Below are 18,898 nucleotides of genomic sequence, written 5' to 3' on the forward strand. Positions count from 1 at the left end.
CCTGCTCCCTGCTGATGCTTTTTTTCAAGCACACCTCTGTCTACATGGCCATCTGGGGAGAAATGCTGACATAGCCTCGGAGCTGCCCGTGCATTTCGGCTCCACACGCACACCCCCGGGGGGTGCGGGACATGTCCCACTGGCCCTACTTTAAAGCCTTTAGTTGTCTCTGCAGCAGCTGTGTCACCAAATGCTGCTCTTCCCTGAGGCCATGGAAAGACCTCCTCCCTCGAAAGTCTGTCTAGTAACTCTTTTGCTGCATGTGGTTCGGATTCGGTTTGGGTCGTCTTGACAGATTCTGGTTCAGGAATAACACCACCACTTTACCTCGGATGGCTCTGTGTTCGCCAGGCCGAACTGTTTCCTGCCCAAGTGTCTTCGAGAGTTACGATTGGGTGGAAAACGAGCCACCTTCCCTCCCCAGCCCCGCCCCCACAGCGGTGCCCTCGGACCCCGGCCCCCACCCTGGCCGAGCCTGGGAGTCAGACGAGAGCTCTGGGCCTCAGACCCCCCACCCAGCCTCTCAGGGCCTCCGTCTCATAACCAGTGCGGTTGTGCTGATGCCTCCCTGGGTTGTAGGAAGGTTGCAGAAGACGGCATTCACCACCTTGCTAGCAGTAAACGTCACCCCTGTGTCTTCTCTCCGGCCCAAAGACCCCCACACAGCACGAAAGAAAGAACCTCAGTGCACTTTTCTCAAACCAGAAAGCCTGGGCAGTTTCACGGTTGATTATTTTTTCTGCATTCCTGGATCCTGGAAAAATAAGTTAGGTGCAAAGTTGCCTATACAGTTTAATTAAAAAGTACGTTTTGAAACGTGGTAAGTTTTTTTTTAAAAAAGGAAGGAAGGAAATTCTGCCAACTATAGATGCTTCTCTAACTTTCCCAAATTTTCTTTGATTAGCCATTACTTTTGCAATAAAAAAGTAAATGCTTTTTTGCTTGGCAGTCATTCGGCCAACGTTTACCGGGCACCTGCTGCAACGCTAGGCATCTGGGGCTTAAAAGAGCTGTCTCTTTGCTCTCGGGAGCTGAGGGCAGTGTGGCAGGAAGAGAGACAGTCATCACTGTCTCACAGGCTCTGTGGTCAGCCAGGGAGGAGGCCAGGGCAGGTTCCTTGGGGAAGGTAAGCATTGGGTGGAGTCATGGAAACGAGAAGGCAAAGCACTGGGAGGACAAGTTCTGAGTAGACCTGATGCGGCTGAGGAGAGAATCTCTGAGGTTGAAGGTATCTCAGTGGACACCCTCCAAACTGATGAGCAGTGAGGGAGCAGAGCCTGCCTGCCCTCCTCCCCGGGGTGGCCTGGAGACGCAGCTCCGATGGCTCCCCGTGGGCCTGGAACGCATTCAGGCGGGACGTCCGTGCCCTGCCCCCTACCCTCGTCACCCCCTTGTTTTACTGCCTCAGAGCTTTCGGGGTGCTCACCTGCCGCCGCGTGGCTGTTGTGAGGCTTCAGTGCGGGGTGCGACGGGGCCCTCGGAGCAGCTGAGCTGGAACCGGAGCCCCGGCCGCCCCACCTCCCCTGGCCACGCGGGGGCTGCCGTGCCCCCGTCAGGACCTCTCCTGCCAGCCAGAGGTCTGGCGTGTCCGCGCCCTGGCCCGGTGGACGGCCCCACGGTCAGCTCGTCTGCTGTCCGTCCAGCTCGGTGTGGAGACTTAGCCTCACGAAGCTGTTTTGTGAACCTGACGGCCCCCTGTTATCTTGTGATGGGGGGTCTTCCTGAGAAGGTGGCCAGTGTGGTCATTTGCATGGGGTCCTCCATCTGCTGGGTTAGGTCACTCAGGAGCAGGGCGTCGGGGGAACCCCCGGCACTGGCACCATCTGCTTGAGACCCTCTCCCGCTCCCGTCGTGGGTCCAGTCCTCACGTGGCCTCCGGATGAAAATTCACTGGGTAGGACAGGAGGACGGCCAGTCTGTAAGGGGTTGTTTCGACGCGCCTTGGAGCTCCATCCCCCTTTCCTTGCCCTAGAGCCTCGCCGCAGGGGCCGGGGCGTCTGCTCGGAGCCACGATTCTGCCGCTTTGTGGCCGAGGGGCCGGGACGGTCCTGTTGTCCCCTGAGCGTGGCAGTCTCCCGGGGTGGGCCCCTCTTGCAGGACAGCCAGCTGTGCCCCCTCACGGCTCCACCGCCCCCCGCCTGCTGTCGTTCCAGTACGCCTGGGTGGAGAAACACTTCGGCCCTGACTTTCTAGAGCAGATCGTGCTGACCAGAGACAAGACCGTGGTCTCCGCCGACCTCCTCATAGACGACCGCGTGGACATCACAGGCAAGTGGCCTGCAGCGGGGGAGGGGTGAGCGTGGCGGCCAGGCCTCACGGCCCCTGACTCCGCTCACTCACCAGGCATGTGTTAGGCGTCACATCCAGTCTTAAGCCGCGCGTGGAGCGAGACAAGATTCTTTTCCGCGTCCGGCCTTGGAAGGGGCCCCACTGGGAGTCAGGAAGAGTGGGTCCTGGCTCTGGGGTAACTCGCTGGGTGGCCTTGAGTGAGTCCCTTTACACCCTGAAGCCTTGCCCTCGTACAAAGTGAGGGCTGGACTCTGGCTTCCAAACGTTTATTTTTAGCAACAGAACCCCCCCCCTTTTTCTCCCCAGAAATAATTTGGACTGAACCTCATGTGTTAAAGCAGAAAAGCAAAGCCTGATCTCTCTAGTTGAAGGTGGTTTGGGAGCTGTATTGGTCCCTTTTGCTTATGGGTGACCCCCTCCCAAAAAATAAACAAACAAACCTTGGATTTGCTTAGAAAGGAGAGGGGAAACTTATTGGTTCATCAAACTGAAAATCTGGGGTAGGAGGTCTTCAGGCATGGCTGAATCTAGGAGCTCAAACAACCTCCGTCAGAATTTGGTTTCTTTATCTCCTGGTTCTGCTGTTCTCGCTGTGCCTGCATACTCTGGCAGACACTCCCCTCCTGGTAGCCATCACTAGTTTCAGGGTTAAATCCTATTCTTTTGGACACCTCAGTGGGAAAATTTGAAATATTCTTTCCCTGATGATTTCTGGAGCTGGCTTGGGAAACGTGCCCATCTCTACCCTGGTCAGTGTCCAGAAGGTGGAATCCACAGGTGTGCCCGCCACTGCCCTCCCAGACCGCGCAGTTTCCCTAGGACAGTCAGGGCACAGTGCAGGGGTGGGTGCCCAGGGACCCACTCAGCTTCTGTAGGGGAGGGCGGGCGTACCCTCTTCCGCAGGGGAGAGGCCGTACCCAAAGGGCAGGTCACCACTGGTGGCGTCAGTGTGGACCCAAGGGACTGAAGCCTGTGGTGCCTGTGGGGCCCACAGTCAACAGCTGGTGACAGAGCTGGTCTGGGCAGCGCAGGATGGCTGGGCACAGGGGCGGGGAGGGCCGGCGTCTTGAGGCTCAGCCTCCAGCAGAGGCCGAGGCCGTAGGGAGCGCGTGGTCACTGTTTGCCGAGCACCCGCCGTGGGCTCTGGGGCTGCGAGGGGGCCCGCGTCCAACCCCCATGAGACAGGGCTGGTGCGATCGCCTGGGGCCCCAACGTGGGACTGAGGTGCTGCTTTCCCCCCAGGGGCCGAGCCGAACCCCCGCTGGGAGCACGTGCTCTTCACGGCCTGTCACAACCGGCATATGCGGCTGCAGCCCCCCGGCCGCAGGTTGCACTCATGGGCAGACGACTGGAGGGCCGTCCTGGACAGCAAGCGGCCCCGCTGAGCTGGCTGAGCCCCGGCCCCGCACGTTGCCCGGCCTGGCCTTACATGCACCTCGGGGCAAGGCTGGCCCAGGGCCCTGGACAGGACACGGGCGGCCAGGCCGACCTCAGGCCTCCGGTCAGGGAGGAGCCCGGGGCGTTGTTCAGAGGGGACAGCCCTCCCCTCCCTCAGGGAAGCCCCCTCCCCGGCCAGCAGCCGCCTGGTCTGCGGGTGACGTAGGAGCAGGTGGGGACAACCGCCCCGCTCTGAACCATGGCCCCTGCTGCCCGGCGCCCAGGGGGTCTCCCCCGTGGACCTGCCCTGGATCCAGCAAACACGGTGCGAGTTCCGGGCCGTGCCAGGCTCTGTGCCAGGGGTCCTCCCTGTGCCCCGCCTCTGACCGGCTAGAGGGCTCTGCCCCCCTCCCGCTCCCCCCACCCTGGGGGCCAAAGGCTTAGATGTTCGCTGAAGGCGTGAACAATAAATGCTGTTCTCTAGTCCCCGCCCCAAGGTCCTCCGGCATCTGGCCCCCGGGCGCCCAGCTGTCCCCCTGCGCTGCTGAGAGCCTGGGTTGGGGGTGCAGCTTGGTGGGTCTGCCTCGCCACGGGGCCGCATGGGGCCGGGAGGGACAGGCCCTGACGGTGGCGCAGGTGGCAGCGCTGGCGGCTGCGGTGTCCCCGGGCGGGAAGTGGCCCCATAACCGGCCACGCACGGCCCGCGCTTTCTTGCCTGCTCCTGCCCGCGCTGCGCTCCCCACGGCTGCCCTCCTGGGACCCCCTGGTTGTCCCTTGGGCCCCAGGGGTGGGTCGGGCAGGAGGAAGGGTGAGGAGAGTGAGTGGCCGGTGGGTCCCGACTGGAGGGTATCGGGGCTGCATCACGTGGGCTGGAGGCCCCTGGCCCGAGCAGGGTAGTGTCCGGAGGGGTCCGGCCGCCCTGGCCTGTGGCCCAGGAAGGAAGCGAGACCCTGGGACTCCGGGGGCACAGGAGAGCAGGTCACACGCGCCACGGGGTGTGTCGCCTTCTCCCTGGGCTCTTTACTCTGCCTGCTCGTGCCCACTGGGCCCTCTGCACCCGCCCTCCGAAGGCCTCCCTGCTTAGAATGATCAAGTCCGGATGCCCCAGCTCTGGACCATCCGGGACCGCAGCCTCTGCCTGATGAGAACCGCGCCCTCCCCTCGACGTGGCCACCTTGTTCAAGGCTGTCTTGGGCTCTGTCGGTCTCTCGAGCGGGGGCTGGGGAGGGGCTGGGGAGGGAGGTGCTTCCTTCATGCAGAGATGTCCTGGGGAGGGCCATCCCTCCCCATCCCCGGGCAGTGTTGTTGGCACCGCTGGCGTAGCCTGTGCCCTGAGGTCGGCTCTGGGACCCCACGTCTGGTGGGCGGACCTCTCAGCCACAGGGAGACATCTCCGCGGGGTATGCTGAGACCCCCAGCCTGCGCTCCGGGCCTCTGGTGCAGTGCAGGGTGTGAGCAGGGGTGGGGTGAGGCCCAGCCAGAGCCCCTCCCTCACATCTGGGCTCTTCCAGCTGATGGCTGCCCTGGGTTTTAAAGGCCAGTTCAGCTCAGCTGGAATCACTCACCCCGAGGTAGCGGCCACTGCAGCTGCCTAATCAGTTCAGGGAGAAAAAAATCATTGCAGGAGCCACGGTGTCTGGCTACTTTCTCAGGGTGCCAGGGAGCAGGGGGGCCTCTCCCACCAGGTGACATTGATGGAGATCTGGGTGGAGGAAGGGAGAGCCCTCCTGGCCCTGGCGGGGCTGCGGGAGGCACTGCAGAGGCCCTGGGGCTGCCGGTGAGGGAGCTGGGCGGGAAGGAGATGGCCGGACAGGCCTGGAACCTGGAGCAGAAGGGGGAGTCGGAGGTGGTGGCTGTGATGGCTGGGCCATGGGCCGGTACTGCCCTCCTTGTGAGGCAGGACCGTGGGGCTCTGTGATTCTCTTTTTGTCAAGCAGGATACACCTGCCTCATTTAAATGGAGGTGAGTTTCTTCAAACTTGAGGAGCACATGTTTTGCTTCTGGATCCTTAATGACCTGCAGAAAAGGACGGCCCCCTCCCATGGGTGACGCGTCAGCTGGGTCCCTCGCCTCCTCCACTGGCCTCAAAATGCCTCAGCTCTGTCGAGAGCGGAGACTGACCCCTTTGAAAATATTGTAAATATTCTGGACTCGAGGCCCAGAGCCCCTGGGAGGAGCAGTGGCACCAGGTCTGGAGCACAGAGACTCAGGATGGTTTCTTCACTGTTCTGGGTCACAGTTTCCCCAGCTGGGACCCTTCCATCCCAGTGTCACAACCCCAGTAACGACAGTGTCCTCAGCATCCGCCATGTCCCGGGAGCTGACGAGCACTTTACGTGGCCTCGTAACCAACCACCTCCCGCGGCTGCTTCCACTTACCCGGGGGGCCAAGGGCGCGCCAGGTGGTGCAGCCGTGCTCTGGGCCTCCACACAACACTGTCCCCCGCTCCAGAGCCCCCTACGGCTCAGCTGTCCAGGACAAAGCAGAGTCTGGGCTCAGGGGCTGGGCCTCCATCTGGAGATGAGACTCAGGCCCTCGGCCTGTGGCAGAAACCGAAGACAAGTCCTGGAAGCCGGAGGGTGGCGGTGGGCAGCAGGCTGACACGGGCCTCAGTCGCCAGGCCGAGGCAGAGGTGTGGGGAGGGGGGTAGAGGGACAGTCCCGTCTCCCCCATTCGCCATCCAGGGGAAGCCATGAGTCCTGCGGCCCCAAGGGAAGGTAGGGCAGGAGCCCATGGGATGAGGATGCAGGAGCCGGCCGGGTGGGTCCCCTCTAGAGGGAAAGGGCAGGAGGGGCCTCAGCTGGAGTGAGCGAGGGCCAGGACCCTGGGGGTGCCCTGCACCCTCCAAAGTGTGAGAAAGAGGATGGACGTTCCAGCAGAGACTCCGGCCAGCTGAGGAGGATGGTCCCACACAGCAAGGCCGAGGTCGTGCCCTCAAGGTCCCCCCACTCTGGCACAGGAAGGAAAGGACTCAGGGTCCCTGGGTGCCTGTGGAGGTGGTGCTGAGAATGGATGAGGCCGTAGGCTGGGGGCTCATCAGGCGACCACCAAGGAGGGGCTGAGTGAACCTGGGGCTGAGTCTGGCTGGGTCGAGGGCACCTTCTGCCCCTGCTGCAGGCATTTGGATCAAACACAGGCTTTACTTTCCCAGCTTCAGTTTTCAAAAAATTAAAACGAGCGCACCTGGGCTTCCCTGGTGGCCCAGTGGTTGAGAGTCCGCCTGCTGATGCGGGGGGCGCGGGTTCGTGCCCCGGTCTGGGAGGATCCCACGTGCCGTGGAGCGGCTGGGCCCGTGAGCCATGGCCGCTGGGCCTGTGCGTCCGGAGCCCGTGCTCCACAGAGAGGCCACAACAGTGAGAGGCCCACGTACCGCAAAAAAAAAAAAAAAAAAAAAAAAAAAACAAACTTTAATTAAGAAAGCCAGATGACAGAGCAGAGAAATGTAATCAAAAAAAAAAAAAAAAAAAAAAAAAAAAGAGCGCATCTTACCTGACCTCGTGGTCACGTGGGAGGATGGATGACCAGGCCCCAGCAGACCCAGCGCCTGGTCCAGATGTTCCCTAGGCATGAATGAACACGGAGACCCTCTGGAGAGGGGTCATCGGCCCCCCCGGGAGCGGGGGCATGCTCCTGGGACGAACCTGAATTAGAGGCCAAAGAAGCCATTTTAGGTGGAAAGAGACTGAATTCATTTTAGTTGTTGATTAGAAGTGATCAGTTATAGTGAATAATGAACATGTACCTGCAGGTCTGAGTTTTAGTGTATTTACATTTGGTCCTGCCCACACCCAGCCCAGGAGGCCAGGGCTCAGAGAGGGTCACAGGTGAGCCCGGGCCACCCGGCACAGAGGGCTGGGGCTGAGCTCAGCCCCCAGAGCCCGGAGGGGAGAGGTAGCAGGAGGGGCTAGGAACTGGGAGCCTGGAGGCTGGGGCCTGGTTTATCCCCGACTTGCTGTGACCTGGGCAAAGCCAAGTCTCTGAGCCATTTCCAAGGTTGGTCAGCTTCCGCGAGAAAGGGTTGCAGGAAATAGAGACGTTTATTCCACAGCGCGGCTGCTTGGGGGAGGAAGTGGATTTGCTCTGTGAAACAAGGTGGGGCCTGGTGGCCGGAGCCCCAGTGGCCAGAGCCGGGGGCTCTGGAAGCTCTGATGGGGACCAGGGACGCCAGTCCCGGCTCGAGCACCAGGCGGCAGCACAGCCCATTGAAATGGATGCATGGGTGCGAGCGCGCGCGCGTGTGTGTGTGTGTGTGTGTGTGTGTGTGTGTGTGGAGATGGGGGTGCTGGCGATTACCGGGGGCACAGGCAACTGTGGGGAAGGAAGCGGAAGGAAGCGCAGGTCCCCTAAACTCCCTCCCAGCCCCCTGGACCAGCCCCTCCTGCCCTTTCTCCCAGGCCACTGTGGACAAGGTCGGACCCTGCATGTCAGCAGGCTGAGGACCGTGTCCAGACTGCCTGGCCAGCAGAGCACCCGCCACTCTCACGACCTCCAAGTGGCTGAGACGTCGTCCTGCTTCCGGGTCAGGAGCGTGCACGGGTCCAGGCGGCCTCGGCCTGTGCCTGACCACCCCCCAAGACGCTTACCACCCCTCCCAGTTCCTGGGGCGCATCTCTCCTGTGTCTTGCTTGCATTTTCATTCGGAAGGTTTTCTGCACCCAGCCGACCCCCAGCCTCCTTGTGGGGAGTCAGGCCACCATCTCCCCAGCCCTGTGCGGTCCGAGGGAACGAGGGCAGGTCTGTGCCACGGCTGCCCTGTCCAGGGGCCTGGAGAGGGGAAGGCCTGCAGGCTCACAAAGCTGCTTCCCTCGAAGACTAGGCCACAGCTGCGACAAATGACAGAAATAGGAGCCAGTCACCTGCCCAGCCAACACCTCGGCCCTGTTGGCAATTTGGATGAAACTTTAAAAGAAAAATTATTGATTCGATTCTGCAAAGCTGGCTTGGACCCACAGGCTGAGGCCTAAGGAGGCCAGAAATGATGGGGGAATTCTTCACGTAGAAGCAGGAGAGGTGTGCGGCCAAGGAGTCGCCGCTGCGGAGGACAGGTGGTGCCGGCCTGTATGGGAGCTGCAGTTCACACAGATGGACACTGGATGGCACCAGAGAACCAGCTCTGGCTGCTCTCACCTTCTGGGGCCGGAAGGAGCCCGGCACCCAGACCACCCCTGCCCCGGGTCCTGGGCTCATCATCCTGGTTCTGGAAACTCCTGTGGGCAGGGCCTGGGCTGTGCACAGAGGGGACCCCAGCTGCTGACAGCTGAGTGGACGGTACCTGAAAGCAGAGGCCTTGTGGCAGTTCGGGCCCCAGGGACAGACCAAGGCGGGAGACTGCGGTCCAGGTGGGCCCAGCTGGGGAGGGCCGGGTGCTGGGAGACCTAGAGGGTCCCTGTACTCCTGGAGACTCCTCTGCGGCGGCCCAGCCTCGCCTCCTGTCTCCCGGGCTTCACAGGACCCCATACAAACCAGAGGTGCAGATGGGAGCCCTCAGACGTGTTTACAGACTGACATATTCTTTCAGGGCTCAGGTGCCCAGGGGTCTGGCCCCAGGCCAGGGTCGGGGGGCAGGGGCGTCGGCTGCTCTGGTTGGGTTCCAGCTCTCACCCCTGTGCGAGCTGAAGGTTCATCCCCCTCCTCCCCCACAACGACCCAGGCTTCCTGGCCCCGGGTGGCAATCGAGCCCTTGACCTCTGACCTAAACAAGGGCCGCCTGGCTGCGGCCCCATCCTCCGCTGACCTCCTTGGCACCAACTGCCTTAACTCAAACCCTGGGCGGGGGGTACCCACTACATGAGTGGAAAGAGAATCGAGAGCAGGGGGAAGGGCCCCGTATTCCTGGAGCATCTGCTGGACACGAGCCACGTCGTCCATCTTCCCATGTGACCACGAGGCCAGGTGAGATGAGTTCGTTTTAATTTTGTGAAAACTGAAGCTGAGAGAGCGGAGCCTGGGTTCGGTCCAAATGCCAAAGGCCGTGCCCTTCCCAGCGTCCACAGCTGCCACTCGGGGCAGGGGTGGGAAACCCAGAGGCGCACGAGGAAGGAGGCCCCAGTGGTGGGCGACTCGCAGCGAAGCCCCCTGTGGTCCCAGGTCCCCAGCGCACTGAACAGCCGCCCCCTCTAGGAGGTGAACCTGCAACTGTGCGGAACACCTTAAAGGTGGGGGCAGCTGGGCCTGACGGAGGGAGGGAGCCTGACGGATGGGGGCTGCTGCCAAACGTGAGTGGAGCCAGAGACCCTGGACGGTGTGTCTGGGGCTCGAGGGGGCCCGGCCCCCTGCAGGATGGTGGCTTAGGGCACCTCCATGGGAGCCGCCAGGTGAGTTGAACCTTCTTCCCCATCACCGCCCCCCAACACACACGCACGTGCGCACGCACACATGCACGCACACGCACGCGCACGCGCGCGCACCTGGGCCAAGCAGAGAACACAGGCATCTGGGGTTGGGGGGAGGGAGCGTGGGAGCCAAGCTGAAGGGATGGACAGGGGCCCCGAGGCCGGCACACCCGGGGGGTTGCACAGAACATCGGGCATCATCTAGGGGTGACTGCTCTCACACGCACTGGGGGCAGGCTGTGCGGCTGGGGTGAACCTCAGGTACAAACAACAGGCATCAGACACCTGAACAAGTGAACTGATACCAACGAAAGGGGTTAATGTGATGAGAACAAGAAATTAGAACAGGCATAACTGATATCCTTAGACAGAGGTGATAGGACACCGGCCCCTCAGGCCAACTAGAGTATTTGGAAAATTAAAATCTGGTCACTTGAAAAAAAAAATGGGCTTCGTGGATGCAGCTGCAGAGCAAATAGACAAGACAGAAGATGAACCTGAGGTTGCAGCACAAAAGGACGAAGGGATGGAAGGTGCAAAATGAAAGTTAGCGGATATGGAGAACACAGTTCATTTCTAGTCCAAAGGAGACAAAAATGCAGGAGGAAACTTCCCAGAGCTGAGAATGAAAATGTCCAGAACTCTGACTCAAAGAGGCCACCAGGGCCACCAGTGGGTTGGAACGGGGGGTTGAAGTGTGACTACATTCTAAATATTTACAGACAAAAACCAGACAGCTTGCAAGAGAATGTAACAAATACTGGAAGAAGAAAATGTGGTAATTGTCTTCAAATTCTGAGGGAAAATAATTTCATGCTCAGAATTCTATACCCAGCCAAATGTAAGAATAAAAACCCTTTCTGAAGACATGTGAGGCCTCAGATGGTCTGGCATTGAAAACAATTCCTTTTTGAAAATATTACCAATTGATGTGCTCTAGCAAGAAGAAAAAGCAATCCAGGAAATGGAATACAAGAAACAATTGATATGGGGACTTCCGTGGTGGTGCAGGGTTTAAGAATCCGCCTGCCAATGCAGGGGACACGGGTTCGAACGCTGGTTGGGAAGATCCCACATGCCGCGGAGGAGCTAAGCCCATGCGCCACAACTACTGAAGCCCACGCGCTCTAGGGCCTGTGTGCCGCAGCTACTGAGCCTGTACTCTAGAGCCCATGAGACACAACTACTGAGCCCGTGTGCCACAACTACTGAAGACTGCGTGCCTAGAGCCCATGCCCCGCAACAAGGGAAGCCACCGCGATGAGAAGCTCCGCAGTGAAGAATAGCCCCCGCTCTCTACAACTAGAGAAAGCCTGTGCACAGCAACGAAGACCCAACACAGCTAAAAATAAATTTAAAAAATTTAAAAAAGAAATGATGAGCCAGGAACGGACAAAACTTGCTAAATCTAAAGAAGTGTGGACTGCTTAAGAATTAGTAACAATCTGGAACTAAACTCGTAGTAGATGTCAGCAACAAATGAGGTTGGGGTCTGTGGAGCAGAGGGCAGTGTGCTAAAGCTCTCACTGGACGTAGGTTCAGAATAAGTCTAGCACTGGTAGAATAAAATTCACTATGTGTGTGAAATGTCAAGGGAAATCTCCATAAAATAGAAATAGAATATATAACTTGTAAACTATTAGAAGGAAAAACTGAAATGGAAAAACTGAAATCAATCCAGTCATTACTAGGACAGAGTGAAAAACAAAGCATAGGAAATAGAAAACAAAAGTGACACCAGGAATGATATCCAACATTTCTGGAGTTGCAATAAATGTGAATGTGTTAAATTTGCCTATTCAGGAAAAAAATCTCCACAGATGGAAGCCAAAATCCCATCTTCAAGACACATGAATAAGTGATAACGACCCGGGACAGTTTCATAGCAGAAAGGAAAGGACATCCTAAGAAAAGTCCTTACAAAAGGAAATCGGTGGGTGTGCATGACTTCAGAACAGAAATCAAAGGCAACATATTTTAAAAGGGACAAAACTGGATTCCTGCGGCTGAAAGAGGCACCCTGCCAGCAAAATAAAGGTTATGGAAAGTTGTGCCCCTAACAACATAGTTTCAATATGTTTAAAAAAGAGGCAACCTGCCAGCAAAATAAAGGTTATGGAAAGTTGTGCCCCTAACAACATAGTTTCAATATGTTTAAAACAAAAACTGGTAGGAACTATCAAGAGAAATGGTCAATTTCACAGAGAGGGAGGCTTTCATTCGGTTTCCTTGGCAACTGACAGATCAGAGAGGCAGCATAAGGACTATATATATACAAACAGTTCAAAAAGACATTGCATTATTTTCAAATACACACAGATGGACTGGTCATAAAATGGAAATATTGAAAAAGGAGAGACAAAGCCAGTTAGTTTGTAGACAATACAGGCCTCTCCTTAGAAAAAGGAGAAAGAATCAGTGGCTGAGCTCAGTAGAGTTGTTGGATTGCACTGTCAGGTGTGGGAACCACTGCTCCCGGCAGAGGGCCCGGGAAGAGGTGACATTGGGAAGGCAGGGGAGCCGGGCTGGGAGAGGGGACCCAGACGGCAGAGGGGGGCATCTTCCCTCTGAGCAGGTGAGGGCTGGGGGTGGCGGTCTCGGTGTGGGGAGGGTGCAGCGCCGGTGAGGCTGGACTTGCCAGCCTCCACTGGGTACCTCCCGGGCAGTTTACACGAGTCACTCTTAACACCCACTGCGAGGATGGGAAGACTGAGGTGCACACAGGTCCAGTGGGTCACAGCAGGGCCACGGTTGGGACTTGGGCCCATCCAGTGCCAACACAGCTATGAATCGCTAAGCCACATGGAGCTCATGAATCACCATTAAGCGGTGCTCTCAGCGCTGCTCTGGGTCCCCTCTGGGGAGAGAGTCTAGCGGTTTTATTTGATCCTCTAAGAAGTTTATGATTAGAAAACATTAAGAATCCCTGACTCATGTGTTGGGATACTTTCCAGAATTGGAAACAAGGGACTCCGAGAGCCAGACATGGGGGGAAAGGGGCGCAGACTCCCCTGGGGCCCTGGAGCCTGGGTGAGAAGTCCTGGATTGACTGCCCTGGCCCTTCTGACGCTCCTGCGGGTCAGGACAGGACACTCAGAGCAAAGAGGCAGACTCTCCAGAGATTGTGTCTCTAGTCCAACCCTGTCGTTTCACAAATAAGGCCTCTGAGTCACCCGTGGTCCTTCAGCCAATGGGTGGCTGCCCTGACCTCGATGGTCCGGCCTCTCCTCCTGTGACATGACTCCCAGGGCAGAAGGTGGAGCCCAGTGCCCCCCAGGAGCCTGCAAGGCAACAAAGGGACCCCAAGACGTCAGCCTGAGGCCAGATGGTGTCACTTGGGTGTTTTTTTTTTTTTTAATAGTGGTAAAATACATGTAACATTTACCGTTTTAACCAAGTAAAAATGCACAATTCCGTGGCATTAGGTACATCGGACCATCACCACTCTCTAGTTCCAGAACCTTTCCATCATCCCAAATCCATTCTCCCCTCCCCCAGCCCCGGGAAACCACCCAGCCGCTTTCCGTCTCCGTGGATTTGCCTGTTCGGGACATTGCACAGGAGCAGAAACAGGCCTTCTGAGCCTGTCTTGTTTCACCTGGGTTTATCCATGCCGCAGCAGGTATCAGAACTTCGTCCCTTTTTATGGCCATATAACATTCCACCACATGGATGTGCCACACTTTACCCACCATCCTGGTCAGACGCCTGGGCAGTTTCCAGCTTCAGGCTGCTGTGAACAGAGCTGCTCTGAGCACTGGATACAAGTTTTCTGTGGAGCACCTGCTCTTTGCTTCTTTTCAGTGAAAACCCAGGAGTGAGACTGTCGGGTGACGTGGTGACTCTAGGCCGATTTCCACAGCAGGGTAGGTCTCGCTGGCCCTTCCCCTCGGCTGGGGGGCGCGTCCCTGGGCTGCAGCCACCTGGGCGCTCCCCTGGGTTCCAGACCCACTGCCCACGTCCACATGACCCTGGCCTCCCAGGGCATCGTCTCTTTCCCAGGTCCGCTCCACCCGTGCCCCACCTCCCTCTGACACTGACATGCCCTCTGCTCAGCACCCCTGGGTCCCGGGTGATGGATGAATCCTGGCCTCAGGGTGGCTCCTGGGCCGAGGTCACGCGGGCAAGCGCGGTACACCTACGGTGCGCTGAGGTCTAACTACACGCTTCATTCATCCTGTTCAATCCTCTGAGCAAGCCCGTGACGCAGACGCGAACACTGTGTCTCGTTAGAGCTGCCAGGCCTCCGGGGCCTCCACAGCCCAGGCTTCACTCAGGTTGGGGTGATCTCTGAGGGCAGAAGGCAGAAGGGGCCATCAGGGTGCCCAGGCCCGTTCTGGGTACAGGATCGTGCTGGGGAGGCCAGGCCCCGTCCCTGCCCTCCCAAGCACGGGCCGTGCAAGCAAGGGAGAAGGCGGACATTCAAACTGGGACCAGAGGAGGTCGGTGGGGTCGGCGGGGAGAGATGACATGTGAAGACCCTGGTGGCTGCAAGTGTAGACAGGGTTGGGAGCGGGTGGGGCAGGGACAGAGGTGGACACAGCCTCCACCTGCCCCAACCTCAGCCTGCTATGCTCCTCGGGCCACCAGCCTCTTGTGACAGTGACCCGCCCGCACCTGCTCCCCTGGGTGGCCATACACATCTCCCAGTTCGGTGGCTGCCTCGCTCGGCCTCACCTGCACCCAGCACAGGGCCTGGTCGGCGCCCGGTGAGGGTGAGCGTCTGCAGGGCGGATAAATAGGTGTTCGGATCAACCAACCAACCCCACGGAGAGACAAAAACAGGATTAGGTGAGGCCAAGGGACCTGTGTTCCTGCTTTAATCCTGAACTCCTGGGAGGGGTAGAGCAGCCCCCCTGGGGCCGGGGGGGGCGGCGCTTCCAGATGGCAAGGGGCGTACTTTAAGGAACCAGACACCGACAAAGAGAAAATTGGTCTCCATGGTCCTCCTAGGAGGTGAAGCAACTTCTTGAAAACTTGGAGGGCTTCCTGGAAGAGGCAAGCCCACTCCCCCTGGAACCCAGAAACCCAGCCTATTCCCCTTCCAGCGGGGGCTCCCCTCCGCTGGCCCCAGGCCTGGGAGGGAACCACAGGAAGTGGAAAAGCGCAGCCGGCCCAGCTCAGGGACACTGGTTAATTCAGCAGGCTTCACTGCTTACCCGAGGTCCGCACCCTTCAGCTGAATATTCAGGCCGGCCCCCGGCTTAGCTCTGCCTGCGTCTGTGCAACTCTATTTTTACAGCCATGGGGATGGCTGACAAAAACATTTAAAAAGACACAAAAATTTAAAAATGTAAAAGCCGGATATCAGCTGTTTTGTTGGGAAAGCAGGATCACACCTGCATTCTATCTCACTGAGCGGCATCCTATCCCCTGCCCCCCAGCCCCAGCCCAAGGGCCCAGGGGCTCAGGAGAGCCCGCTCAGGCCCCACTTTACCCCTTGCCCCCTGTGGGTCCCTGCCAAGCCCCTTTCCTTCCTGTGCCTCGGTTTCCACCCTGTGAAAAGAGAAGTTTGGATGAGTTGATTCTCATTCGCCTTGGGTGATTCAAGATCTTCCCCTGCAGTGGTGGAGGGGAGGCAGGCTCCAGACCTGCAGCCATGGATCCCGGGCAGGAGACTTCCTCTCCCTAAGCCTAGGTTCCTCATCTGCTCCCTCACCGTGGCCCAGACAGCCCCCAGCTCTCTCCGTGGGGCTGACACCAGTCACTCCTCGGCTGACTGGCACTTCCAAGCATCCTGCCCAGGTCAGGGGACTTCCCCAGGAATAAGACAGAAACGCGCTTCCTGAGCCCCCGGCAGCCAGGCCCCCACGCCTGGACTGGGCTCGGCCAGGCACACGACCCGCATGAGATGTTGCAGGAGCTGGTGGGCGTGGCCACCAGGGTCCAGAGTTACCAGTGGCCACGTCCAGTGCAGGGCAGCATCCAGCCCCAGGCCCTGTTCCTTTGGGCTGTGATTGGAGAGAGCTCTGGCCTCCCTGAAGGGCCCAGGATCGGATCTATCCTTTAATAAATCTCTCCTGTGCCTAAACTGTCTGGCTTGGAGCCCAGCGTTTGCAGCTGAGAACATCCCTAACCCCACCCGCATTTCAGTGAAGGGCAACAGCCTGAGTGCAACAGCATCCTGCCCTCCCCTCTCCCTTTGTCCCGTCCAGGTCTCACCCATCACTCTACATCCTAAACAGCTCTCCACCCCATGGCCAGGCTTCAAGCCAGGCCACCAGCCCCCTCACCTCTAGACCCTTCCCGAGTTTTCCACGCAGACCCCGAGTGAACTTCCTGAAATGGGACCGGGGTCAGACTGCCCCTGCTGAAACCCCAGGGCCTGTCCACCCAGCTTGGCCTTGGCGGGGAAGCCAGTGCCAGCCCTGCGGCTCCTTCCCCCTGCCTCGTGCAGGCGCGCTTTCTCCCATCCGGAGCGAGATTCCGCCCTTTCCCCTCCCACCCCTACTTTGCCTTCAGCTCTCAGCTCCCAGGGAAGTCACTTTGGCCTTTCCCCTCAGGGGTCATCTCTCCCTGCCCTTAAAACCTCCTGTGCTTCTGGGGCTCTTGTCTTCCTCACTTGCAAGCTGTGTGACCTCGGGCAGGTTACCGGATCTCTCTGGGCCTTAGTGTCTTTGTTTGTTCATTTTCAAAATAAGGTTAACAACATTTGCCCCTCCGGATTCAGCCTCCTCCACGTCCACTCTGCCGTGGTCCTGGACACAGACCCACCTGGCCGCTTTTCCAGGGCCTCTGTCTTCCATGGGAGGTGCTGTCAGAGAGTGAGGGAGGGAGGGGGCTGCTGGGGGTCTCTTCCTGGCCCCCTCCTCGCCTCAGGCCATGAGTATCACCGAAGGGCAGCCCTAGGGGTGGCAGCAGCTGCCACTGTTGTGCCCTTTGGGGGCCTCTCCGTTTCCCCACGGCTCTGAGAGACATTGTAAATAGGGGCTTTGTCTGGAGGGCTCCTTGGAGCCCTCGGCAAACTCTGTTTCTACATCCTAGGATGCTGAAGGTGAAACGGTGATCATGCCCTTGGTTTGCCTTGTTTCTGCTCATGTTACTTCCCTCTGAGGTCGCGCTGTCTTCTTGTTTCTCAAGTGATGATTTTCTTGTCTATTTCTGGCAACAGACTGATCTGAAATGCACAGGCTTTTCTCAGCTGCATCCCCAGCACACGGTGGACAAGAGCACTCGATAAGTTATGATCCCCAGTTACCTGTGTGCCATACTGTCGTGGTACCAGGAGGAGAGGCAGGGGTGCCCACAAGCCCCCCCCTTGTGCAGTTGCTCAGGTTGTGCACTGCAAAACTCGCCTGGCCCACGGAACAAAGGGAGCTGAAATCAGCCTGTGCTCTTCCCACCAAGCTGCACTTGGGAGAAAGAGGTGTCTTTCCTAAAGTGCTCACAGGGGCTGCATGAACGACTGAGTCTCTACCCCACAACCTGGTTTTTACTCATTTACACAGAAGACTCCATCTTCCCGCCTGTGTTCTCCCTCCCAGCCCCCTGGGCACCTCCCTTTTCATTACGTCCCCTCTGCCTTCCAGGAAGCCAGCAGCTCCCTTGGGTAGTGCTGTGGTCTGAGAGAGGCCTGCAGGAACAGGTGGGGACAGGATCTCCGGGAAGGTCTCTGGCCCACTGAGCTCAGAGCCACTGACTTCCAGATTAAGGCGGGGGCAAGTGGTCAGGCCAGGAGAAACCAGCCATGGATGGCTGCAGAGATAATGGCCCTGGGCGCAAAGTAGACTCAAAGAGGCCTGAGAGGCAATAAGCACAGAGCCCCCGCTCCCCCACCCCCCGCACTGACTCCAGCCCGTTAAACTCAGGATGACGGCTTAAACCAAATCCCATCTTAAAGAGCTCTGTTTAGAGTCTGCTGAATATAAATTGTTCCATAAAGAGAAAAAAAAATAATCCCAACAATCCAGGCAAGAGAGCAGCTCCTAGCAGGAGTGCAGGGTGGGCCGTTGATGCCCCCGGGGGCAGACCCCACCATCAGGAATCAGGAGTTGGTAAGTCAGTGTCCCAGCTCCCCACTGGGCAGAGAAAGAGCTGTCAGCAGGGTTGCACCCCGGTTCCTCACAGCTCCTCCCCACTCATCAGCACCAGCCATTGCCCTCCGGGCTCACGTCCTGTCCCCTCCTCAGGATCCCCTTCTCTCTTTCAAATGGACTACTTGCACCCAGGGCCTTGATGCTGCTTTTGGAGGAAACTGAACTAAGACATATGGTCAAGGAGGTCCCACAAATACTCCAGGAAGAGGGGTGTATAATTTAGATTAAGGTGCTGGGAAAACTGGCTTTCTTTACTGGTAAATAGTTATTGAGTGTCAATTACTGGGAGTGAAACAATGAATAAGACAGTCTCTACCCTCAAGTCATGCACAGTCTAATGGAGTTTTGTCCAAAGCAGAAAACACCTCCCATCATCTTATTATCTGTGGCCGCACACGCACACACACGGCCGCAGAGTAAACATACTCCTAAACCCTCTTATAGTGGGTACCAGAGACTGTGATGGGAAATAAGCCTGGGTTCAAATTCTGGCACCATAAAACCTTTAACTAACTAGTGAGGAGACTGAATCAGTAACCAAAAGTCTCCCAATGAAGAAAGATCCTGGACCAGATGGCTTCACTGGTGAATTCTATCAGACATTTAAAGTAGTAATACCAGTTCTTCTTAAACGCTTCCAAAATATTAAAGAGGAGGGAACACTTTCTAACTCATTCCACGAGACCAGCATTACCCTGATAACACAACCAGGCAAAGACACACAAGAGAAGAAAACTACACACCAATATCCCCTGTGAACATGGATGCAAAAATCCTCACAAACCAAACTCGGCAGCATATTGAAAGGATTATACGTCATGACCATGTGGGATGTATTCCTGGAACACAAGGACGGTTCAGC

At 57.9% G+C, this 18,898-nt stretch overlaps 1 protein-coding gene across 1 annotated transcript in view; it reads left to right on the forward strand.

Moving 5' to 3' along the window:
• The window catches only part of NT5M (5',3'-nucleotidase, mitochondrial), a 13,820-nt gene extending 10,146 nt beyond the window's left edge, over positions 1-3,674 (forward strand). The window contains exons 4-5 of the mRNA XM_007448367.1: positions 2,154-2,268; positions 3,532-3,674. Of these exons, the coding sequence (XP_007448429.1) occupies positions 2,154-2,268; positions 3,532-3,674 (258 nt within the window). The remainder of the gene's footprint in view (positions 1-2,153; positions 2,269-3,531) is intronic.
• The last annotated feature ends 15,224 nt before the right edge of the window (positions 3,675-18,898 follow it).

The sequence above is a fragment of the Lipotes vexillifer genome, unplaced genomic scaffold, assembly GCF_000442215.2.
Source record: "Lipotes vexillifer unplaced genomic scaffold, Lipotes_vexillifer_v1.1 scaffold533, whole genome shotgun sequence".
Taxonomy (NCBI): Eukaryota; Metazoa; Chordata; class Mammalia; order Artiodactyla; family Lipotidae; genus Lipotes; species Lipotes vexillifer.